The sequence below is a fragment of the Ochotona curzoniae genome, unplaced genomic scaffold, assembly GCF_017591425.1.
Source record: "Ochotona curzoniae isolate NIBS_2020 unplaced genomic scaffold, NIBS_Ocur_1.0 contig_2318, whole genome shotgun sequence".
In the NCBI taxonomy this organism is placed as follows: Eukaryota; Metazoa; Chordata; class Mammalia; order Lagomorpha; family Ochotonidae; genus Ochotona; species Ochotona curzoniae.
The window spans coordinates 13,209,792-13,231,872 of NW_024465419.1; the positions used below are offsets into that span (position 1 = coordinate 13,209,792).

Below are 22,081 nucleotides of genomic sequence, written 5' to 3' on the forward strand. Positions count from 1 at the left end.
CGGTCAGGTGAGTACTGAACCTAGGCTAGCATTAGAAGAGGTGACAGGGAAGGCCTCTGTCCATTCAGCATCAAGGTGCTAGGCTAGTGTCAGAGCAAGCAACGGTGCTACAGGAGCAAGTAGGGAAGTAACTTTCGCTTTTAGGCACTTGGAAGACAAGAGTTGGATGCAAAGAGGAAATCCGTCCTCTTGGAGAGTTCAGAGAACGCTTCGTGGCAAACACTAAGGATCAACTGGTTTTCAAGAAGTTGCCAGTGAAGAAATCACCAGGGGACTTTAGAAAACAGCAACACAAGAGTTTGGCTGGAACAAAGCATCCAGAAGGGGAGTGGTGGGAGAGATTGCTGGAAAAGTAGAGCCATTAGAAGATTCTAAATTCTGTGTTCTTTTTTTTTCCCCAGAAGCAACTGTAGCCAGAACCATATTGTAGCACCGGGCATCCATCTGTGCAGCTCTAGACAACATTCAAGTATGGAGAATCTGGCTGTGGCTAGGACCTTAACTCAGCACTACCTTTATGCAGGAATGATGATGTCCAATGGCTATCATTGGTGGCAGGATGATTCCATTCGTAAACAACATCCACCCGTCATGAGTCCACAGCTCCAATCCACAGTCCTGGCTCCATGGCCCACGAAGAGGGAATACCGAGCCACTGACCAAGTAAACACAGTTAGCTAAAGAACCAGTCAGGGCCTGCTGGCAAGGGGCTCTGTTAGAAGCCATCCAAGAAGCCTGCTGGAATATTTCATTACCATGGAGTAATAACTGCTACCAAAATTAATTCTACAAACACTTTTAAAATTAAGTCAAGCAGCATTTCACCTGTTTGGCAGTGTCACAGCACCATCAATGTCAAACACATAAAACCTGAATTTACTTTTTAGTAGGAAAAAGCCAAGATCACCATCCATGAGTCTTTGGTGCCCTCTGGTGGAACATTGAGTGCACTGTTTGAAATGTTTCCCCTCCTTACAGAAATAATACTATTTCTTGTATTTTAAAATAAATTGCAAGCATTTTCTGTATGTTTTAAGCTTAAAAAAAAAAACAAATCCACAGTAATAACTATGTGAAATCACGAACATTTCATTATTGAATGTTAAATGTGTTCAGTGAATATTATAAATAGGGGAACGGACATTTACAGAGTGAATCAGAAGATGGAAGAACTTCTCTCACAGTAAAAGCTGCCTTTCAAATAAAAGTAATTTATTTTTTTTTCAAGAAAATGTATAACATTGTTTTGAGCCATAAGCAAAGATATTGAACAAACAGCTTGACAGTGTTGCATATCAAGAGGTTTCCTTAATAGCAATTCCAATTATGGCTAAGAAACCCACATCATAAATAATTCTTTAAATAGCTAGGATGTATTTCAAATTGTATTGTTTCAGAAATGACAGTGTCCGCTTTGGTTCCATGTTTGTTAAGACTTATTTGAAAGAGACACAAGGGAAGGAATGAGTATTCAGAGAAAACTTGATGCATCCATCACTTGTCTGTTTTAGGATGAGAGCCTCTGGGTCTTTCCCCATGGTCTGCCCCCTCGACGCCCTTGCTAGCATTCCTAAAGGCTGTCAATATTGATGCTTTGAGTTTATTCGAGGGTGAGCATTTGGCCTAGCAGTTGGGCTGAGTGACCACAAGGCGGCCAATATGATCACATTGCATGGGCACCATGAAGGTTGCACATAGGAGAGAAGTAGGGTACCTCAGGGAAGCAGGATTTCACACAGAAAAGATGTGCTAATGATAGAAATTCACTGTATATTGGAAAATGTAAATATTTAGAATTATAGAACGATCTTGCACTTAATTTAAAAATATGTCACAGAGTGACAGAGAGCTCTTCCCTTTGCTGGTAGCTTCCCCTCCCCCGCCAAATATCCTTAACAGTGGAATTGGATCAGCCAAAGCAAAGAGCTGGAACTGAAGCCAAATCTTCCGTGTGGGGGGCAGAGACTCAAGTCCCTGAGCCATACAGCCTGCTGTTTCCAGGGTTTGCATTTGTGGGCAGCTAGCAGCAGGAACAGAGCTGGCTCTTGAACCAAGGCATGCCACCCTGTATGGGATCGGGTGTTCCAAGCCGGCTTCACCCTCGTCTATGAAACTGGCGAGCTAAAGAGTCATTTCAGGAATGACATTTAGGTTATTCAGAGAAAGAAAGGAAGAAATAGCATTGGTGTTTATTTGACAAATGAAGATAGGCCTGGATCTCAGCCAGAGAGAGAGATCAAAGTAGCTACTATTCAATGAACCAGGGTCACCTTCACATATCAAAAGGACCAAGACTGGAATAAGTTTCCTAAAACCAGAGAAACCTCTCTGAGCCTGTCGCAGTGGCTCAACAGCTAAAATTCTGCATGGCACTGAGAACCCATATGGATACCAATTCATGTCCCAGCTGCTCCACTTCCTTTCCTTCTCCCTGCTTGTGGCCTGGAAAAGCAGCAGAGAATGGCCCAAAGCCTTGGGACCCTGCACCCGCATGGGAGACCAGGAGGAGGCTCCTGGCTCCTGGCTTTGGATCAGTTCAGCTCCATTTGGGAAGTGAACCAGTAGATAGATCTTTCTGTATCTCCTCTCTATAAATCTGTCTTTCCAATAGAAATAAATAAGTAAATAAGAAGCTCCTCTGATGGAGAGAAAATAATTAAGCTATAAGTAAACACATTAATCAGGAAAAGGATCCTGATGTGAAATTAAATAGAATTCTGAATTAAATAGATTCTACAAATTATCTGGTTGAAGTCACATGAATCAGAAAACAGATCAAATTCAGGGATTGCATAACTTCTATGAAATAGAACAAACACCTTGTTTTATTTATATTTACCTTCCAAAAATCCTTTGTGGAATAGGAAATTATATACATAAGATTTAATATTTGGCAGTTAGTAAAAAAAAAAATTAGAGCAAGTTACCAACCAATTAGAATTTAAGGGAGAGCTTTTCAAATGTAACTAATTCACACTTTCAATTGTTTTAATCAAATAATGGATAAGAGCTACACCTAAATCTGTGTCGTAGTGTGTAGATAAGTACACACAGCAGTAAATACAAACCAAAACATTATGAAGCTAAGTTTCAAGTTCCTCTCCCCACCCCCGTTTTAGTGATCTGTTCAACAATCTTACCACTTTCTCTCTCTCCTCTCTCTCTTTTTTTGTTATTGTTCTTTAAGTGGATTGTGCAGCTAATTTCAAAGCATTTTTGGGCAGAAGTGTATACACATTTCAAATATATGTGTGTGTGTATATATATACACACATATATATATAGTTTTAAAAAGATATTAGAAAAACAGAGCAACAGAGAAACAGAGGAAGACAGATTCTCCATCTGCTAATTCATCCCTCAAATGCCCACATTGGCCGTGGCTGGGTCAACCTGAGGCCAGGAGATATGACGTGCATCCAAGTCTCCTACAAATAACTTGGTAAAATTTCTTTTTAAAACCAAATTGAGGGCCTGTCATGGTGGCCTAGCTGCTAAAGTCCTCGCCTTGCACGCCAGGGATCCCATATGGGCACCGGTTCTGATCCCGGTAGTTCCACTTCCCATCCAGCTCCCTGCTTGTGGCCCGGGAAAGCAGTCGAGGACGGCCCAAAGCTTTGGGACCCTGAACACCCGTGTGGGAGACCCAGAAGAGCTCCTGGCTTTGGTTCAGCGCAGTTCCAGACGTTGTGAACATTTGGGGAGTGAACCAGAGGACAGAAGATCTTCCTCTCTTTTTTTTTTTTAAGATTAATTTATTTTTTATTACAAAGTCAGATATACTGAGAAGAGGAGAGACAGAGAGGAATATCTTCCATCCGATGATTCACTCCCCAAGTGAGCACAACGGCCGGTTGTTGCAAATGCCGATCCAAAGCCATGAACCTCTTCCTGGTCTCCCAGGCTACAAGCAGGGAGTTGGATGGGAAGTGGAGCTGCCGGGATCAGAACCGGCGCCCATATGGGATCCCGGGAGCGGTCAAGGTGAGGACTTTAGCCACTAGGCCACGCCGCCGGGCCCGATCTTCCTCTGTTTCTCTTTCTCTAAGTATATCTTACTTTCAAATAAAAATAAATCTTTTTTAAAAATTGATCTTTTCCCACTATCCCAAATTTGTCAAAATATTAATACCCAGCCTAGAGAAAATAAATAAAATCTATATCTGTAGGCCTACAATTTTTTTTTTTTATTGGAAAGGCAGATATACAGAGAGGAGAGACAGAGAGGAAGATCTTCCGTCCAATGATTCACTCCCTAAGTGAGCGCAACGGTCGATGCTATGCTGATCCCCGAAGCCAGGAGGCTCTTCCAGGTCTCCCACATGGGTGCGGGGTCTCAAGGCTTTGGGCTGTCCTCGACTACTTTCCCAGGCCACAGGCAGGGAGCTGGAAGGGAAACGGGGCTGCCGGGATTAGAACCGGCGCCCATTTGGGATCCCGGGCGTGCAAGGCAAGGACCTTAACCACTTGTGCCACCGTGCCGGGCCCGGCCTACAATTTTTTTAAGTTCTCATTTTAAAGTATGACTTTAAATATATATTAACTATGACTCTTATTAGAAGCAACTGTAATGCTACATAATTTACTTTTTTGGGTCTTCCAAGTTTTCAATGTCTAGTAAATTTTACTCAACTAGGACTCCACCCAAATTTATGTGAAGAGATGGACTGAAATTATGGAGTTAATTGGATAGGACTCATGAATACATTCTGTTTATAGTTAATTCCAATTGAGGAGTCATCTTTCAAACCCAAAAGTCAAGGTCTCAACATTTTTAATACTGCTTGCACTATTTTCAAATGATCATTGAAGGACCCTGCAACACATAGCGATAAAATGCACAACTTAAGGGTGTTACATAAACTATCAAATACACATATTTGAGAACACTGAAAATCCTTTATTTAAAATACCAAGATATTAAAATAAGTTAACAAAACAACTAATAAAATGGAAAATTTCAAAAAATTAATAATTTAAGCCTACAATAGATTAAATATATACAAAACAGGAAAATCGATCAGCATCTGTCATTAATGGGAACATTTGTATGTGTTTAAAATAGTCATAATTTTTTCAGTCAGAAAGATACACCGTTGTGCTGCTTCTCCGTGCAGTCTCCTTAGAGGCGTTTGAGGTTCCTCTTACTCTGGGCGCTCCCTGGGAGAGCATCTTTTCTGTGTCTTCCCTTCGTTGTGCTCCTGCTGCATTCTTCAGACCCATGGTAAGCACACAGACACAGCACACAAAAGTCAAAGCCACAGGCCAGGCGGCTACACAGTCCCCTCCTCTTATACGGCTGGTACTTGGCGGGGGACTGGCACCGTGGGCAGGGTTTCAACGCTTCATCAGTGAAAAGTGTCTTGGCAACCTGCAGTGAGAGCACGCGCGCATACACACACACACACACACACACACACACACACACACACACACACACACACACACACACGGAAAGGCACTAATAAATCCTCCAGGCTGGTTTTATGTCACACCCTGTCCAATGCTTCACTCTGACAGGCTCAGGGCAAATGCTCACCTTCACATATTCCTCCTGCTTGCTGCTTGGGTAAGTGACAGAAGAGCTTACTAGGGGTGTCAAGGCTTCTCCCCACGGGGATGAGCTGGGAACTTGCTCCTTCTGAGTGCTGGGCGTCCTGGCCTGTGCTTGCACAGATCTTAAAGCAGAGCGACTGAGAAGATGGACCCGCGTGGCAGCATCCTCCACATTTAGCACGGCCTCCTGTGACAGAGGGCAAGAATCAACACCAACATCCAAAAAGCCTCCAGAACAGCCTTGCGGTGCATGTGGATGATGGTGGAGCTAAATTTATATCACCAGAATGTCCTCCTTAGGCCATTTCCTTTTTTCAGAAAAACAAAGCCAAGATGTTTTGTTTTACCTTAACATGAGGAAGTCAAAGGAATTGAAAAAGGAAAAAAATTAAAACAATGAACTCTAGCTTTATGTTTGCACAGTTAGTTATTCCTTCATTTATTTCAAGTGTTGATTTAGCAAACTTTTCCCAACAAGGGCCAGATTTTTTTTTTCAAGCCGTATAGTTACAGCTACTCAACTTGTGTTGGTTGTAGAGATAAACAGCTTGTAGACAACACATACATCAAAGAATGAGGCGGGATCCAGACTTCTGCACTTGTATGTTTGTTGCAGTCCTAATCAAAACTAGCCAATAAAGGGAGTCAATCCAGGTACCCCTAATAGATGAATGAATAAAGGAGACGTTAATACACATACATGGAAGAACACCATTCAGTTGAAGAAGAGAAGGAGGAGGAGGAGGAAGGAGAAGATGAAACTTGGATGGAACAGGACATCAAGCCAAAAAGTCGGGTATAGAAAGACAAGTTCTGCATGTGGAGGAGAAGGAGTGAGGATGGTTAACAGGTACAGGGCTGCAGCTGGAGAATTTCTTTTAACTTCTATAAAGCACAGTAGGATGACTATGGTTGACAATAACGAAGAGAAGATTTCTCTACAATACAGAGAATATTTTGAATGTTCTTAACACAAAAAATAGTAACTGTCTAAGGTGCAATAGCATGATCTGATACTACACACTGAACACATGCGTGGAAATATCATGCAGCACCTGATACAGGTACAATTACCATGTGTCAATTAAAAGTAAAAATATATTTTTTAAAAGCCTACAGGTAATGGATTGGATTTAGCCCATACAACACAGTATTTGCCCCCTATTTTAAGGCAGGGTCTAAAAGACGGGGACTCTTGGGAGTTGACCACAGGCTATCACGGAGTCCTTTGAAGGTTTCTCAGGTTCCTCACCTTACCCACACATCAGAAGAACCAGGGCATTGCTTAGACTGTGAAATCCAATGTCTCTGGCTTATTTTTGCAAATATCTGGTACTAATCTACTTGAACAGCTTTGCTATTTTAAAAGGGAAAAAAAAAGTCAAACCAACCTTTCATCTCTACTAGGTTCCCACATTACTAATATTCGGTCAAGAAATGTGGTAACAGGGGCTATCATTTTGCAGGCCAAGCCACCGCCTGTGACAGCAGCACTCCATACCCAGGTACTGGTTCGAGTCCCAGCTGCTCTGCTTTGCAGTCAACTTCCTGCTAATGCTCTTGGCAAGGCAGCAGATGATGGCTGGACTTCCTGGCTTTTGACTGTGGTCTGGCTGGCCTGGGCCTGGTTGTTGAAGTTTTAAGGGGGACAAGACCCATAGAGGCAAGACCTCTCAATTTCTCTGTCACTATGCCTTTCAAATAACTAACTAAATAAAGACATGTTATAACATTAGAGTTTTAAAAATGCTAATTGTGAATCCTCATATCACAATTACGTATTTATCAAAACATGTTGTATACCTTAAGTATATCCAATTTTTGTCAGTTACCTCAATGAGCATGAAAAATTAAAATGTGTGTAATTAAATTATATATAAAGAAATATTTCAATAAAATATTCTTATAGCTATATTTTGTTAAGCTTGGAAATGGATAAAAAGTCTATTTTTTTAAGACAAATTGACCTTCTTAAACAATTTTCAAAATAAAATTAACTATGGGAGAATTTTCTCATATGTCCTACTCTGTGTTTTCTTCCTCTCTCTCTCTCTCTCTTTTTCTCTCTCTCTCTCTCATCCTCTTTTGTCTCAGGTGGCTCTAAACTATGGGGAGAGTTAAGACATGTGAAATTAGGGCGGAGCCGAAATAGCTCAGTTGGGAGAGCGTTAGACTGAAGACATGTGAAATTATAGCAGCATAGGGACATGGATACTGCAACAGGTTTGGGGTAAACAAATGAATAAATTTAGGTACAAAAATTTTGAAATCCATGCATATGAGGGTTCTTCAAAAATTACATAAATCACACATTATGAAAAAAAACTATCTTTACATTATTTCAAATGTTCACACCAAAACAAAATTTATTTAAAAATTGTTTTACTCTATAAAGATTCTATTGACTCAAGAGACAATGACAAAACATCCATCTACTAGTTCACTAACCAAATGCCTGATGCTGGAGCTGGGCCAGGTTGGAGGCCAAAGCTGGGAGGCAGGAGCTCAATCCAGATCTCCAAGAGGGGGTGCAGGAACCCCATTATTTGAGCCAACACAGTGCCTCCCAGGGCTTGCATTAGCACAAAACTGGAATCAGAAGCTGGAGCTGAGATCTGACCTCAGGCATTTCAACGGGGGATCCTGCACATCTTACCTCTCAGACCAAAGCATCAGCACTAAACTTATCATTTTGTGCTTTCATTTTTTTTCCCACTCTTTTTTTTTTTTTTTTTTTGTTTTTTAAGATTTATTTTTATTATTTTTTATTGGAAAGGCGGATATACAGAGAGGAGAGACAGAGAGGAAGATCTTCCATCCGATGATTCACTCCCCAAGTGAGCCGCAACGGGTCGATGCTATGCCGATCCGAAGCCAGGAGCCTCTTCCGGGTCTCCCACGCGGGTGCAGGTTCCCAAAGCTTTGGGCCGTCCTCGACTGCTTTCCCAGGCCACAGGCAGGGAGCTGGAAGGGAAGCGGGGCTGCCGGGATTAGAACCGGCGCCCATATGGGATCCCGGGCGTGCAAGGCGAGGACTTAACCACTTGCGCCACCGCGCCGGGCCCTTTCCCACTCTTTAATTTGACACAGACACACAAAGACAGATATCTTCTATTCTCTGATTCACTCCCCAAATGCCTGCAACGGCCAAGGCTAGGCCAGACCAAAGCCAGGAGGCCAGACTTCAATCCAGGTCTCTCACAGGAGAGGCAGGGACCAAGTCCTGGAGTCAGCCCCTGCTGTTTCCAAGGGTGCGTGCTGGCAAGAAGCTGGACCGCAAGCAGGGGCGCCAGGACTCAGCCAGGCACTCTTCCATGCCATACAGGTGTCCTAAGCAGCGAATCAGCCCGTGTTCCAAACATCTACTTCCTCTATTTGGCTTCTAAGTTCATTTTCCCTTGGACTTTTAAAGTGTCCACTTAGAAGAAATGAGTTTAGCCAGTCATGAAAATGACACGATTAGCAGTTTGTAAAAATATTGTGCCTAGGGTGTCTCTTCCTCTCCCCAGTCCCCATCTCCTGGCTTTCTTTTGGGAGGCGCTTTCCCTCATCTCTCCCTTCCCTGCTCATCTGGTCCCATCACAAATAAAGTTTTCTATGTGCAAAAAAATATTATATTGTGCCTAATATAATAGGTAAATGGGGGGGCTCAGAAATTAAAATATAGTGCATGAATTTACTCAAGAACTAAACAAGGAGTTCTCGGTGACGGCATGCAAATGTAAGAAAAATCCTCAGACAGCTTTGCTTCCCCATCTTTTGCTTAAGTCAGTGATAGCTTTGGCTAGCTCAGGTGGCAGGCAGCCAATCCAAGTCAGGAGAGCAGCCAAGAGCTCCCACCGCCGCCGGAGGATGTCTCTGGGTATAAGAAGCAGCAGGTGGAATACCTGATCTGTTTGGACTCACACAGAGGAGTCAGGGATCGATAGGGAGAAATAGTAGACAAAACAGGAGAAAAGCTGAGCCATTATTGACTGAAGGTTGGGGGAAGGAGGAGTAGAGGGTCAGACAGAATACAGGAAATGTAAGCAGAGTACACAGCACATTTCAGCCATGGAACACATCACAAGTGTCTCAACACGCTCCACAAGGTCAGTATCTAATTGCAGTCACTCGGTGCTATCATTCCAGCCAAAAGGCAAGAACAAGGCAGAAGGAGAAGGGGACGGGTGGGTAGGTAGTAGCACCAAGAAGTTAGAAAACTGATATAGCTGCTCTGTAGGGGACAATAAATAAATGATTGTAAATAAATGATTAAGGAACATAGAGGTAAGTATTTAGAACAAAAAAATAAAAACTGAAAAAGTGACAGTGATGGCCTTGTTGGGGTAAGAGCAGGAACAGATGGAGTGAGAGAACGGTGTTCTATGTTATGAGCCTCACCATCAAATTGGATTTTCTAAGCCATGTTTTTGTATTAGTTTGAAAAGATGTTTTAAAAAGCAAGCTGTAGGGCCCGGCGCAGTGGCACAGTGGTTAAGGTCCTCGCCTTGCACGCCCGGGATCCCATATGGGCGGCAGTTCTAATCCCCTTCCAGCTCCCTGCTTGTGGCTTGGGAAAGCAGTCGAGGACAGCCCAAAGCTTTGGGACCCTGCACCCGTGTGGGAGACCCGGAAGAGGCTCCTGGCTTCGGATTGGCATAGTATCGGCCGTTGCGCTCACTTAGGGAGTGAATCATTGGACGCAAGATCTTCCTCTCTGTCTCTCCTCTCTGTATATCTGCCTTTCCAATGAAAAAATAACAAAAATGAATCTTTTTTAAAAAAGCAAGCTGTAGGGCTTGGCGTAATAGCCTAGTGGCTAAAGTCCTTTCTTTGCACAAACCGGGATCCCATAGTGGTGGCGGTTCTAGTCCTGGTGGCCCCACTTCCCATCCAGCTTCCTGCTTGTGGCTTGGGAAAACAGTCAAGGACGGCCCAAAGCCTTGAGACCCTGCACCTGTGTGGGAGACCCGGAAGAGGCTCCAGGCTCCTGGCTTCGGGTCTGCTTAGCTCTGGTAGTTTTGGCCACTTGGAGAGTGAATCAATGGACAGATTTCTTCCTCTTTGTGTGTCTGACTTTCAAAAAAAAAAAAATCCTAAAATAAAGCAAACTGTAATGATATCACTGTGAAGCACAAGGAAGAAAAAGTAGAGTCCTTTGAGAAGTTGAGTTGTTTTTTAAGTCTTATCTTCCAAGTTGAGAGGAAACTCAAACTTGCAGTATAAAGCCCCTCCAACATTCCAGTGCAATGAGAAACCCATCCATCCGTGTTCCGGTGCTCCCTTTAGTTTCTGGCATTTATCACCTTCACTGTTGTATTTAGTCAAATCAGAAATTTCCTTATAGTTTATCAAATACATTTTGCCAGGACAAGAACAAATTACTGAGTACTCTTGAGTTTCTTTTGATTTTGCATTGGTGCCTACAAAAAAAAAAAGGTTATATCTAAAATTTGGGGGCAAGGTCATCATCAGGTGACTGACACTCAAGGTCAAGTCTCTGGGAAGTACACGCCAGTCCTCTAGGATGCTCCGCGGGCGGTAACCAGCTGAGCTTTCAGCTCCAGGCCTGTGAGCACGCACCTCCCCTCCCTCTGCTGCCGCACAATTCCCTGACTTCTTCACCTGGCTAGCTGCGACTCATCCTTCAGGCCCAAGCTGAGATGCACTTTTCTTCATCCCAACGCCTGATCCAACACTCCTTTGGAATGTCCAACAGAATGCTGGATTTCCCCTGAAACACACCTGTGTTGTCACCACCTCTCCACTAGGATCATCCCCTGGATATGAAGTCCAGGAGAGCAGGGACATACACACTGAGGCCAGTACTGTGGCGTAACATGTTAATCCTCCTCCTGTGGTGCTGGCATCCCATATGGGTGCAGGGTCCCAGTCCTAGGTACTCTACTTCCAGTCCGGTTTCCTGTTAATGCCCTGAGAAAGCATTAGGGGATGGCCCTGGGTCTTGGGCCCCTGTACCCTACACCCTGTACCCTGGAAGAAGCTCCAGGCTTCTGGTATTGGACTGGCCAGCTCCACCTGTTGCAATCATTTAGGGAATGAACCAGTAGATGGAAGATCATGCTCTGTCTCTCCTTCTCTTACTGTATCTCTGCCTTTCCAATAAAAATAAATTAATTTAAAAGCAGAGAGGTACACATTGTAGTATGAGAAACTGGCACAGTTCCCAACACGTAAAATCCAGTGAAAGGATTGGAATACAAGTGCCAGCATAGATGTTTAAGCTACCTGGTAAGAGGACACTTGGGATGCTTCCATGTAATATCAGAGTGCCTACTCTATTCCCAATTCCAGCTTCCTGCTGTTGCCTACCCTGGGAAGTAACAGGTGACGGCTCATGCGCTTGCATCCCTTGCACCCACCCAGGAGATCTGAATTGAGCTCCTGGCTTCCATTACATTTAGGGGGTGAACCGGTGGATGGGAAACATGACACGCTCTGCTTCTCTCTCTCAAGTAATTTTTTTAAATTGTTATACAAGTATCCAATTAGGAATAAGATCCAACATGTCATTGGTACCCAGATGCTGCCACAGTGTGTCAATTTCAACATCAATAAAGCCCAGCAAGATCTTCCAGATATTAGGTAGTCCATTCAACTTTATAGGCTGGGTGGAAAGTTTTGAGAAAGAACTTATGAGTAAATAAAGTTAAAAAAGGTTAAAAGATAACAGAAAAAAAAAAACCAAAAATAGGTTGTCTGGTACCATAAAAAGGTTAGATGCTTATGTAAATCCATTTCCGAGGAGTATTATTATATACATTACCTCAGAATTTCTTTTCAGTTGTGTGATATAAAATTTTCTCCTCCGGTATGCTTTCTTATCTTGAATGACAATTTCACGCCAATTTCTGCTGACTTTCCAAACACTAAAATAAAAGGATCAGTCCTGATATTTTATGTACTTTAAATAAATAGCATTTTTGCATATGGTGATTAACAAACTTTAGACTGTAAATTTAAACTAAAATTTTACCTTAAAATATGACTTAAACAACAGTGTTGCTTCATGCTGATTTATCTAAGAGTCCTTATTAAAATAGATTGATTTAAGAGGCAGCATTATAGAGGAAAAGAAGTGAGATGAGAGAACTTCTACCTGCAGGTTCACTCCCCAGATGGCTGCAATGACTGGGACTGAAGCCAGGAGCTTCATCCAGGTTTCCCATATGGCTCAGGAGCCCAAATACTTCCATTGCTTCCCCAGACACATTAGCAGGGAGCTAGATCAGAAGCGGGGCAGCCAGGACTTGAACCAGCTGCCCATATGGGATGCCTTTATTGTAGGTGGCAGCTTAACTCACTGTACTACAATACTGACCCCAAGAATTACTATTAAAAACATAAAGTATATGACAGCATGATATGGTGGGTCACTATTTTATAAATGGACATACAAATATGGATCCAGTGGGGGAGTGATGAAGAGGATTAACTTCAAATGTGACACTGCAATGAAATATTTAAAATACCACATTATCGTCCGTAGAGAAGATTTTCAAGATCAATGATCCTATTACCATATTCGACATGTCTATAATTTTGATTAAATAAAAGCAAAATTAATTATTCAGTGGAAACATTAAGTGTCAAAGAAATACTATTATGAGGAGGTGAGCATTGTGGTTCAGCAACTTACATCACTGCTTGGGATGCCCACATCCTGTGCGGGAGTACCTGGGTTGAATCCCATTCACCAGTTGCCTGCTAATGTGCCTGGGACGCAGCAGGTGACAGGTCAAGCCCTTGGCTTCCTGGCACCCACCAGGATATCCCATTCACAATCTGGGTTTCAAGCTTCAGCCTCATCCAACCCTGGTTACTGCAGCCACTTGGAGAGTGAAGCAGCACACAGATGATCTCTGTCTCCTTCTCTTTTTCTGTTACTCTGTATTTCAAACCAAACAGTCTTCCAAAATAAATGAACACTAATCTGCTTATATTCCCTATCAAGTCGACTCCAAAGGCCTTAAGTCATGATGGGAGTGTGTATGAGTGTGTGTGGTGGTGGGGGGAGGGAGATGGAGCAAATACTGGCTTAGGAACTGGACAGCTCAGTGGTAGACCTCAGTGTGCTCCCCCACCCCTTGGGGAGCTGCCAGCAGGTCACTCAACTTCTCTGGCTTTCAGTTTCTTCACCCCGAAAAAACAGTGATTGGACCAGAAACTTCAGGAAATTTCCATTTGCAGCCTGCAGTGAACCTGGGTGGGTTGAGTATGGGGGGGGGGGGATGAAGAAAAATGTTACTCGGAGTGGTGGCCATAAAAAATAGCCAAGACTGCAAAGCAGCTCTTGACATACAACTGTCAAGAAAGAGGTTATCCAGCATGTTCTGTCCAACCATCACCTTGCAGAAATCTTGCTCCATGTGACTTCTCTCCTCCGTGGCCATGACATTCCCAGGGGGTTTTGTCTCCTGGCGGTCTTGCGACTCTCCCAGGTTACCAGCATGAACATTCTCTCAATTTAGTCTTTGTAATTGACTGATCACCCTCTGCTCCCGAATGTTTTAACATTTCTCTTCAAGTATGTAGCAGCATTCAAGCTACTGGATTATCTGCAAATAAAAATTCTTCAAGGCCCAGCTTCTTGAACTCTGCCAAAGTAATTAACTGCCATATCAGCAATGGAAATGAAATAATACCCATATATATTCTCATGGTCTGTGACCAAACCCTGAAATGAAAGCTAGCCATTGCTCCTGGGCAATAGAACTTTCTTTGAACAATTAAATGCTATCCTTCATCTGTTGCCATTTCTTAGTCATCACAATACTTTGTTTCTGGGCAAGTTTCACAATTTTAATACATGTGCAACTGATAATAGATGTGTGCTATTAAGTAAATCATTAAATCCTTTCTGTAGAACAAAGGTTGCTATCTTGGAAATATTCCACTTTTAGGCAATCTGTTCCAAAACGACAGTGATTAAGATATTTGTCCAAAAAAAAAAAAAAATACTGCTGCTTTTAAACAGAAAAAAAAAAATACTAGCAAACTCCATTAGAAATTCTGCAGAGATCACCTCTCATATTGTGTGAGGCAACCTAAGGCAGAAATAACAAATAAACAATGCAATAAGACAACCAGTCAAGTCACAGAAAAAACAAACAAAAACTTCACAACTTTAAAAAAAAAAAAAAAACATGATGGAAAGGGCTAGCATTGTGGTGCAGTAAGCCAAGCTCCCACCTGCAATTTGCATATCCCACATCAGAATGCCAGCTCTAGCCCCAGCCACTCTGCTGCTGATCCAGCTCCCTGCTACTGTGCCTGGGAAAGCAGCAATAGATGAACCAAGTACTTGGGCTCCAGCCAGCCCTGTGGAAGACCGAAGTGGACAATCTCCAGGCTCCTAGTGACGGTGTGTACCAACTCCCAGCTGTTATGGCCATTTGGAGAGTTTGAAGCAGCGGTTGGACTATATTTAAATCATTCATGCCCTCCCCTTATAAAAAAAAAAAAAAGACAAAAAATTGATTTCATAGAATGCTTTGCTTACCTGCATAGGCTCTCTGCAGTCAAGGAATCTAAAACCATAGCAAGAATATGCTTTAAGTTTCTATAGTTTAACTCCGTCAAGATGTCCAGCTTTTCTAGCCCCATTTTCTTGCCAATTAACCCCGCAAGAACACACTTCAGCACAGCTAGTTTATCCCCATCCCTTTCTTCCAGGAATTCCTGGGCACCATTTGGTTGGAATCTTTTCCTTTTGCTTTTCGAGAAGAGCTCATGGATCAACTGCAGGGCTGGGGTCTTTGACAGATCCCCAAGGCTTAAACTCCACTCCCCACCCTTCCCGACGCTGCCCTGCTGGCTCTCGGTCTCCGAGGTGTCGGGAGTGGCCACCGGCCTTGCAGCGGAGCTGGAGTGGACCACCTCTTTTTCCTCTTCGGTCTCCGACTGTGAACTTTGCTCACGGAGGGTGGACAGCCTTCTCGACCTGCCGAGACGCCTCGACTTCCTGATGGCATCCCCGGCTTTAAGAGCTCCCTTGTGCTTCTGTAGCAGCTCTTGGAAGGAACCTTCTGGGTCAGACAGGGAATCTTCGGACCTGTCCAAGCTGAGGGAGTTAAAACCGCTGTCTTCGGGCGTGGAAATGCTGACTCTCACCTTGGGCGAGGGAGAAAGCGTGTGGCTCCCGTGGAATTGAATACTTGCGACCAGATTGCTGATGGGCGTGACAAATACGTCCTCCTCTGTGTCACAAGTGAGTCCACTCCCGGAGGAGCCCAGAAACCCGGGATATGTATTTTCATCCACGCTTAAACTGCTGTCACTGAAGTCGTGGGTGATAGAGTCCTTGAAGTGACTGCCCTGAATTGGAGATATGCATCCCACCTCAAAGAGGCCCAAATCGCCATCTTTGGTGTCTTCATCATCGATGGTGGAAGTTTTTTGCTGAGAGAAAGTTTGCCTCAGGTTCTGATTGCTGGAGACCACTCGCTCCCCCTTGTTAGCACTCAGGACAGCCGGAGGGCTACACTTAGCTTGCCTGGGGGAGCTGGGGGCATTGCTTGCGCTAGGCTTCTCCAAGGTGGGCGCCTGGCTCATGCTGCTTTCTAGAGAATGATTCTGGGACTCCAAGTCTCCCTGGAGGAGAGAGAAGGCCACATTCAACCGTCTCCGCAGCAAGTGCTTTTTCCCACGGACTTTGGGAGTTTCGCAAATCTCTGGGGATGTAACCCTTTCCCTCCCCGGGGACACACATGTCTTCCTTTGAGGAGGAGACTCCAAAGGATGGGCTAAGCCGAGGCTCGAAGTGGCAGAGTGCTCATGGGGTAACACTGGGTCTTTCTCTTCCTTCTCCCTGGATTCTTTGTTTGTGTGACGGAAGTGGAAGCTGCAAGTTTGTAACAGCTCTTCATAGCCAACATCTTGAAATGAAGACACCAGAGGCAAATCTCTGGGGTTGGGGTACTCCAAGCAGGCCCTGGGAGAGTTGGAATCGTTTCCGGCTCCAAGGGTGGCTTGGCCTGGGTGTTTTTGGGACATCTTGGAAATCTCTGTTTCTGCAAAGTGAAAACAAGTCGAAGTCTTTCTTTATAACGAGGAACCGGGAAGCTTGCTCCAAAACATATTACCGAATCTGAGTACAGACAATAATGGAAACTTATATAATACTTTCAGAAGTTTACTTTAAGAATCTAACTTCACAATATACTATTATGTATATTATTTAAAACATTCATCAAACCATAATCTAAGTCACATGCACAGCTATTTTGTTGAATTACCCTTACGGGGGAGGGGGGGATCCTAGCAACGTTATTTTTCTTATTATTCCATAATTTTAACACCATCAAATCACATGAATTATCTGTAATGTTCTAGCTTATTTCAACTGGCCTGTATTCATCTGTCAGACTTCTTTTCACAATTTGGGGTTGTAAATCATAAAGATACCTTTACAATATTGTATCCTGGGACCAGGGATGTGGTATAGCAAGTTAAGCCACTGCTTGAATTGTTGGAACCCACAAGGTCACTGGTTGGAATCCCAGCTGCTCCACTTGCAATCTAGCTCCCTGTTAGTACACTTGGGAAAGCAGTGGAGGATGACCCAAAATGTTGGGCTCTTTGGCATCCACATGGCTCCTGGCTTCAGCCTGGCCCAGCCCTGGCTATTTGGGGGGAGAAAAAAACAGCAGATGGAAAAATCTGTCTCAATTTCTCTGTAAGTCTGCCTTTTAAACAAATAAATCTTTAACCAAAAATCTAGTTCTTACACAGATGAGGAGTGTTCCTGCTGGTGCCAAGTGCATCCATGCCTGTGTATGCTTATAAACATACTAACCAGGTCTGCTGCAGAAACCGCCTGAATGCCCAGACTGAATCCTTTTCACAAAAGACTCTTAGAGGACAGGCAGTTGCCGCAGTGGTCAACACTACCACATCCCATTCCATGGTGCCTGGGTTTAATGTGTTCTTCTGACTTCCGACTTCTGCTTCCTGTTGAACCCCAGGCAGTTGGCAGCAAAGGCTCAAGTAATTGGGTTCCTGACACTCATGTGAGAGACCTAATTGGACATTCAGTCCAGCTCTTGCAGGCGTTCTGGGGAGTGAATCCATAGATGGCAACTCTGTCTATCTGCCTCTCCCTTTCCAAAATATAATTCTGGGGCCAGTGCATGGTGTAGTGGGCTATGCCTCTGCCTATTGGCACCTGCATCCCATTTGGATGCCTGTTCAAGCCCAGGCTGCTCTATTTCCAATCCAACTCCTTGCTGATGTCTTGGGAAAGTAGCCATCCTCTGATGGCTCAAGTCTTTGGACCCCTGCACCTAGGTGGAATACCAAGAAGAAGCTCCTGGCTCCCAGCTTCAGATCAGTCTAGCTCTGGCCATTGTGGCCATTTGTGGAGTGAACCAGCAGATGGAAGATTTTTCTGTTTCAATTCTGCCTTTCAAATAAAAAAATCTTTTAAAAAGTTCTTTAGCTTGTTGATACATCTTTAATACATTCTTCTTGGGCTAAACATAATGGATCCCTACATCACAGATATGGGACCGTTTCCATCTTGGCATGTCGCATTTGTTCTTGACTCAGTTTCTACATGTTTTGAGATGCAAGCTCCCGTTTCAGGCTTGAACTTACAGATAATAGACAACTACTTGTAAGGTATCCAATATTTACAGCACACTTGAAGCCCCCATATTGAATTCCAAGCAATTGCTTTAAAAAAAAAAAAAAAGAAGAGTTACTTAATAATCACACGGGTGATAATACTAGGATATAGTAGTCACTCCTTAACTTTTTCAACAGCATCACCACATTCCTTCTTTGTAGAAATCTGAATTAAATCTAAAAGGAAGGTAAGAAATTTACTACACTCTTCGATACATTTTCAGATTATTGGGGGAAAAAACTATGAAAATTATTTTTTTCTGAGTTTTCCATAAGCCCAAAACATGACTTTTCCCTCTCTACTAAAAGAATTTGGGGGTTGGTGGTGGAATGGGTGTTCAGTAGAACAATAAAGTAGCTGCTTGGGACACCTCTTCCCACACTAGAGTCCCTGGTGTGAACCCTGACTGCTTTGTGTCCAATCCAGCTTCCTGTGGCTGTGCATTCCTGCAAGGAGCGGATGACAGCTTAAGTACCCAGGTCCCTGCCATCCAAACGGGAGACACAGAGGGAGTTCCAGGTTCCTGCTGTCAGCCTGTCCCACACCTGGCTGCTATGGTCACTTGGGGGAGTGAACCAGCAGGTGGACACTCTCTATCTGTCTTTACTTCTGCTTTTCAAATAAAAATTAAAATAAGTTAAAAACAACTGTAAAATATCTTAGGAAGATCTACTTTAGCAGACTGCATGATATAGTCATGCATTTATAACTAACTTATAGCAGTTCATATGTAAGAGACTAGACTTCTTATAAAATGCTAACTTTAAACAGAACAAAACATTTCTTTATGGTATCATGATCATTTTCACCAGGGAAAACCTTTTAAAATCATACTCCTAGTTGGGGCATTTTGGCATTTGGTTAAGATGCCTCTTGAGGGGACATCATCCCATGTCAGTCTGGGACATCACCTGCTACTTTGGATCCCAGTTTCCTCAGGTACACATGGAGGGCAGCAGGAGATGTCCCAAGCTCTTGGGTCTCCACTTTCTACATGTCAGACCCAGATGAATGTCCAGGCTTCTGGCTTCAGCTTGGCCCAGCTCTGACCATTGCAAGTATCTAAACAGTGAATCCGTGAATGTTCCCTTTAAATAAGCAAAAAATAAATTTGAGAAATTAAGACAGAACCATAGGCTCCCTTTGAAAATAATTTTAAATGTTTATTTTTTTTCAGCTACTTAAATGCACAGTGACACAGAAATACATACATAAGAGAGAGAGGGAGAGAGAGAGAGAGAATATCTACCATCCACTGTTCATTTCCCCAAATGCCCATGATAGCAAGGGCTGAGCCAGGGTGACACCAGATACCTGGAATTCTATCCATGTCTCCCACATGGGTGCAGGAACCCAGTAACTGGGCCATTATCTGCGACCTCCAGGATACATTACCTGGAAGCTGGATACAAATACAGCAGCTACAACTTGAACTGGCTCTGAAAGGGCACAGTGTGGGCATCCCAGGTGGCAACTTGGCCAACTGGACCCCAGCTATACCCCTTCATGCGTTTCAATAAATCTCACACAGCTTCCTCTAGAACTTATTTATTGAAAAAGCAGAGTGGCAGAGAGGGGAGAGACATAAAGAGAGCTTCCATCTGCTGGCTCACCCTCCAAAAACCCACAAAAGCTGAGGCTGAACCATGCTAAAGTCAGGAGCTTGGGACTGTCTCCTACATGGGTAACACAGACCCAAGTACTCGGATCAGTATCCACTGTCTGCAAGCACATTGGCAGGAAGCTAAACTGGCAGAGGAACAGGTAGGTCTCAAGCTGGCATCTTCTGGCATGTGGCCAGTGGCTTAAGCCGCTGGGCTATGACATCCACTGCATGCATTCCTCAGCTACCTGCATCCCACACAATCTGTGCTAATTTCTGCACGTGTGAGAGTCCAAACAATGATCAAGCTTTGCTTTCTACTATCTGTTTCTATATTTTTGTTTCCAAATAGCAAAGGACTAATATAGGCTGTGTTTTCAAGCTACATTTTCCTCTCATTTTCCCTCTGAGAATCACTAAGTTTGTCCTTAGTACTACGAAGTCAAGGTGTCCTTTTCAAAGAATAAGTATTTGGGGCAGTGCCTAGGATGCCATGTGAGATGCCTGCTTCCTGTATCAGAGTGCCAGCTTCAAGATGCCCGCAAATGCATGACTGGAAGACATGGAATGACTCCCCAGCCCCTAGTTTTGGCTTGGCCCAGCCCTGGCTGTAAGTGAATCAGCAGCTAGAAGCTTTAACCACTCTCAGTAAGTGTGAACTATTCTGCTCTGTCACCACTAGGTGTCTCACTATGCTCAGATTCAGGAAACTGCACAAGGTGGCAGCATTATTTCCTCCCCCTTAAAAATATACATATATTATATATAATACTTAATATATATTAAGTATATTTATATTTATATAAATACATTTTTCCTATGCATCACATTTGAAGCTATCTCTAATATTCACTCCCTGTTGTCATTATTTTCCTCTTCAATTACCCCAGGATGGTCTCAAAATCTAATATTTTGTCAAAAACAGCTCTTAAAATGATTTAAAATTATGCCTGTAAGATCATGGAATGCTCGCTGACTTATTTCACCAACTCCACGCCAATCCACCAAGTCCGTTTCAGACGGACTTTTAAAAAAAAAACAACACAGGTTCCTGCAAACGTATTAAGAACACGTCTCTCCAAAGCGCTCCTTTTCTTAAGTATCCACCTAAATCAAAACATTGTTTATTACGATTTCACTGCATCCAGATTGCCTTCATTTTGTTCAAAGTGGCAGATCTTACCATCGATCCATCTGGAGCTCTTAGATGTCAAAGCGACGCAGGCTTCCAGTTCAGAAAACCTCTCATCTTTGCCTTTCCAGTTCATGCCCAAATTATGTCACTTAACCAGGGGGGGAAAGCTGGAGTTGGAACAACTCATTCTAAGGCTCCGCAGCAAACAGCACAGGAGAGCTACAGTTTGGTTACACCTGAGGACATGGCTCAGGGATGGATGGTTGCTGACCCTGGAAAGTGCAAGGCTGGGTCCTTGGGAGTTTTCTTTCCAGCAGCCCTCCAGGAAACCACAAGGCTCCTATCCCGGCTTATTCTCAGCTGAATTTCCCCGCAGCAGGGTCTCCAGAAAGGCCAAGAAGCTAACAGCGCCGTGCCTCCCGGCAGCTGGGTGCCTAACGGTCTCACCCGCGATGTCAATTATCCGCCTGTCCCCTATCCGCGCGACCTGCTCGAGGCCGGGCTAGGCGGCCACACCTGCACCCCCACACCCCTACTTCACCGGCCCCCAAAGCCAGGGCCGGCCCAGGCCGGCTGGGGCATCACCTGCAGCGCAGAAGGGGTAGGGCTGCGCCTCCCTTAGGCCCCGACGCCTGGACAACACAGCGGGACGCGGCCCCGGGTGGGCGTCGGACAGGAGGGCTGCCCAGGCGGCCGGTAGCCGGCGCACACCTGGGGGTCCTCGCGCCCGCCCCACCTGGAGGCCAAGGACGGCGGGACGCCTGGAAGGGCTGCAGCCTCGGCCCGGGTCCCCAGGGGATGCCGAGCTATGGCAACCCCCACGCCACGTTCACGTGGGGCCGCCGCCCTGCCCTCCTTCCGTTTGAACTGCCCGCCCCAGTAACCGCTACGCGCAGCCTCGCCGCGGCCCCCGCGCCTCCCCGGCTCCGCAGCGCCCCCGCCGGCCGTCCGGGCACCTGCAGCCTTTTGATTTTTACAAGTTTTTTTTTTTTCCAATAAAAATTAGATTTATTTTTCTTGTGGGGTTTTTTTTTTTTAGATTTATTTATTTTTATTGCAAAGTCAGATATACAGAGAGGACAAAGAGGAAGATCTTCGGTCCGATGATTCACGCCCCTTCTTTTTAAAAATTGTATTTCAGTATTATTAATATTAT

At 44.1% G+C, this 22,081-nt stretch overlaps 1 protein-coding gene across 1 annotated transcript; it reads right to left on the minus strand.

Annotated features, from left to right (window-relative positions):
* Positions 1-4,891: 4,891 nt before the first annotated feature.
* Positions 4,892-21,063, minus strand: FBXO43 (F-box protein 43). Its single transcript, XM_040972730.1, has 5 exons — positions 20,974-21,063; positions 15,062-16,571; positions 12,326-12,428; positions 5,540-5,743; positions 4,892-5,371 (listed from the first exon to the last, which is right to left on the minus strand). The coding sequence occupies exons 1-5, from the start codon at positions 21,056-21,058 to the stop codon at positions 5,123-5,125; spliced, it is 2,151 nt and encodes a 716-aa protein (XP_040828664.1). The 5' UTR covers positions 21,059-21,063; the 3' UTR covers positions 4,892-5,122.
* Positions 21,064-22,081: the final 1,018 nt, after the last annotated feature.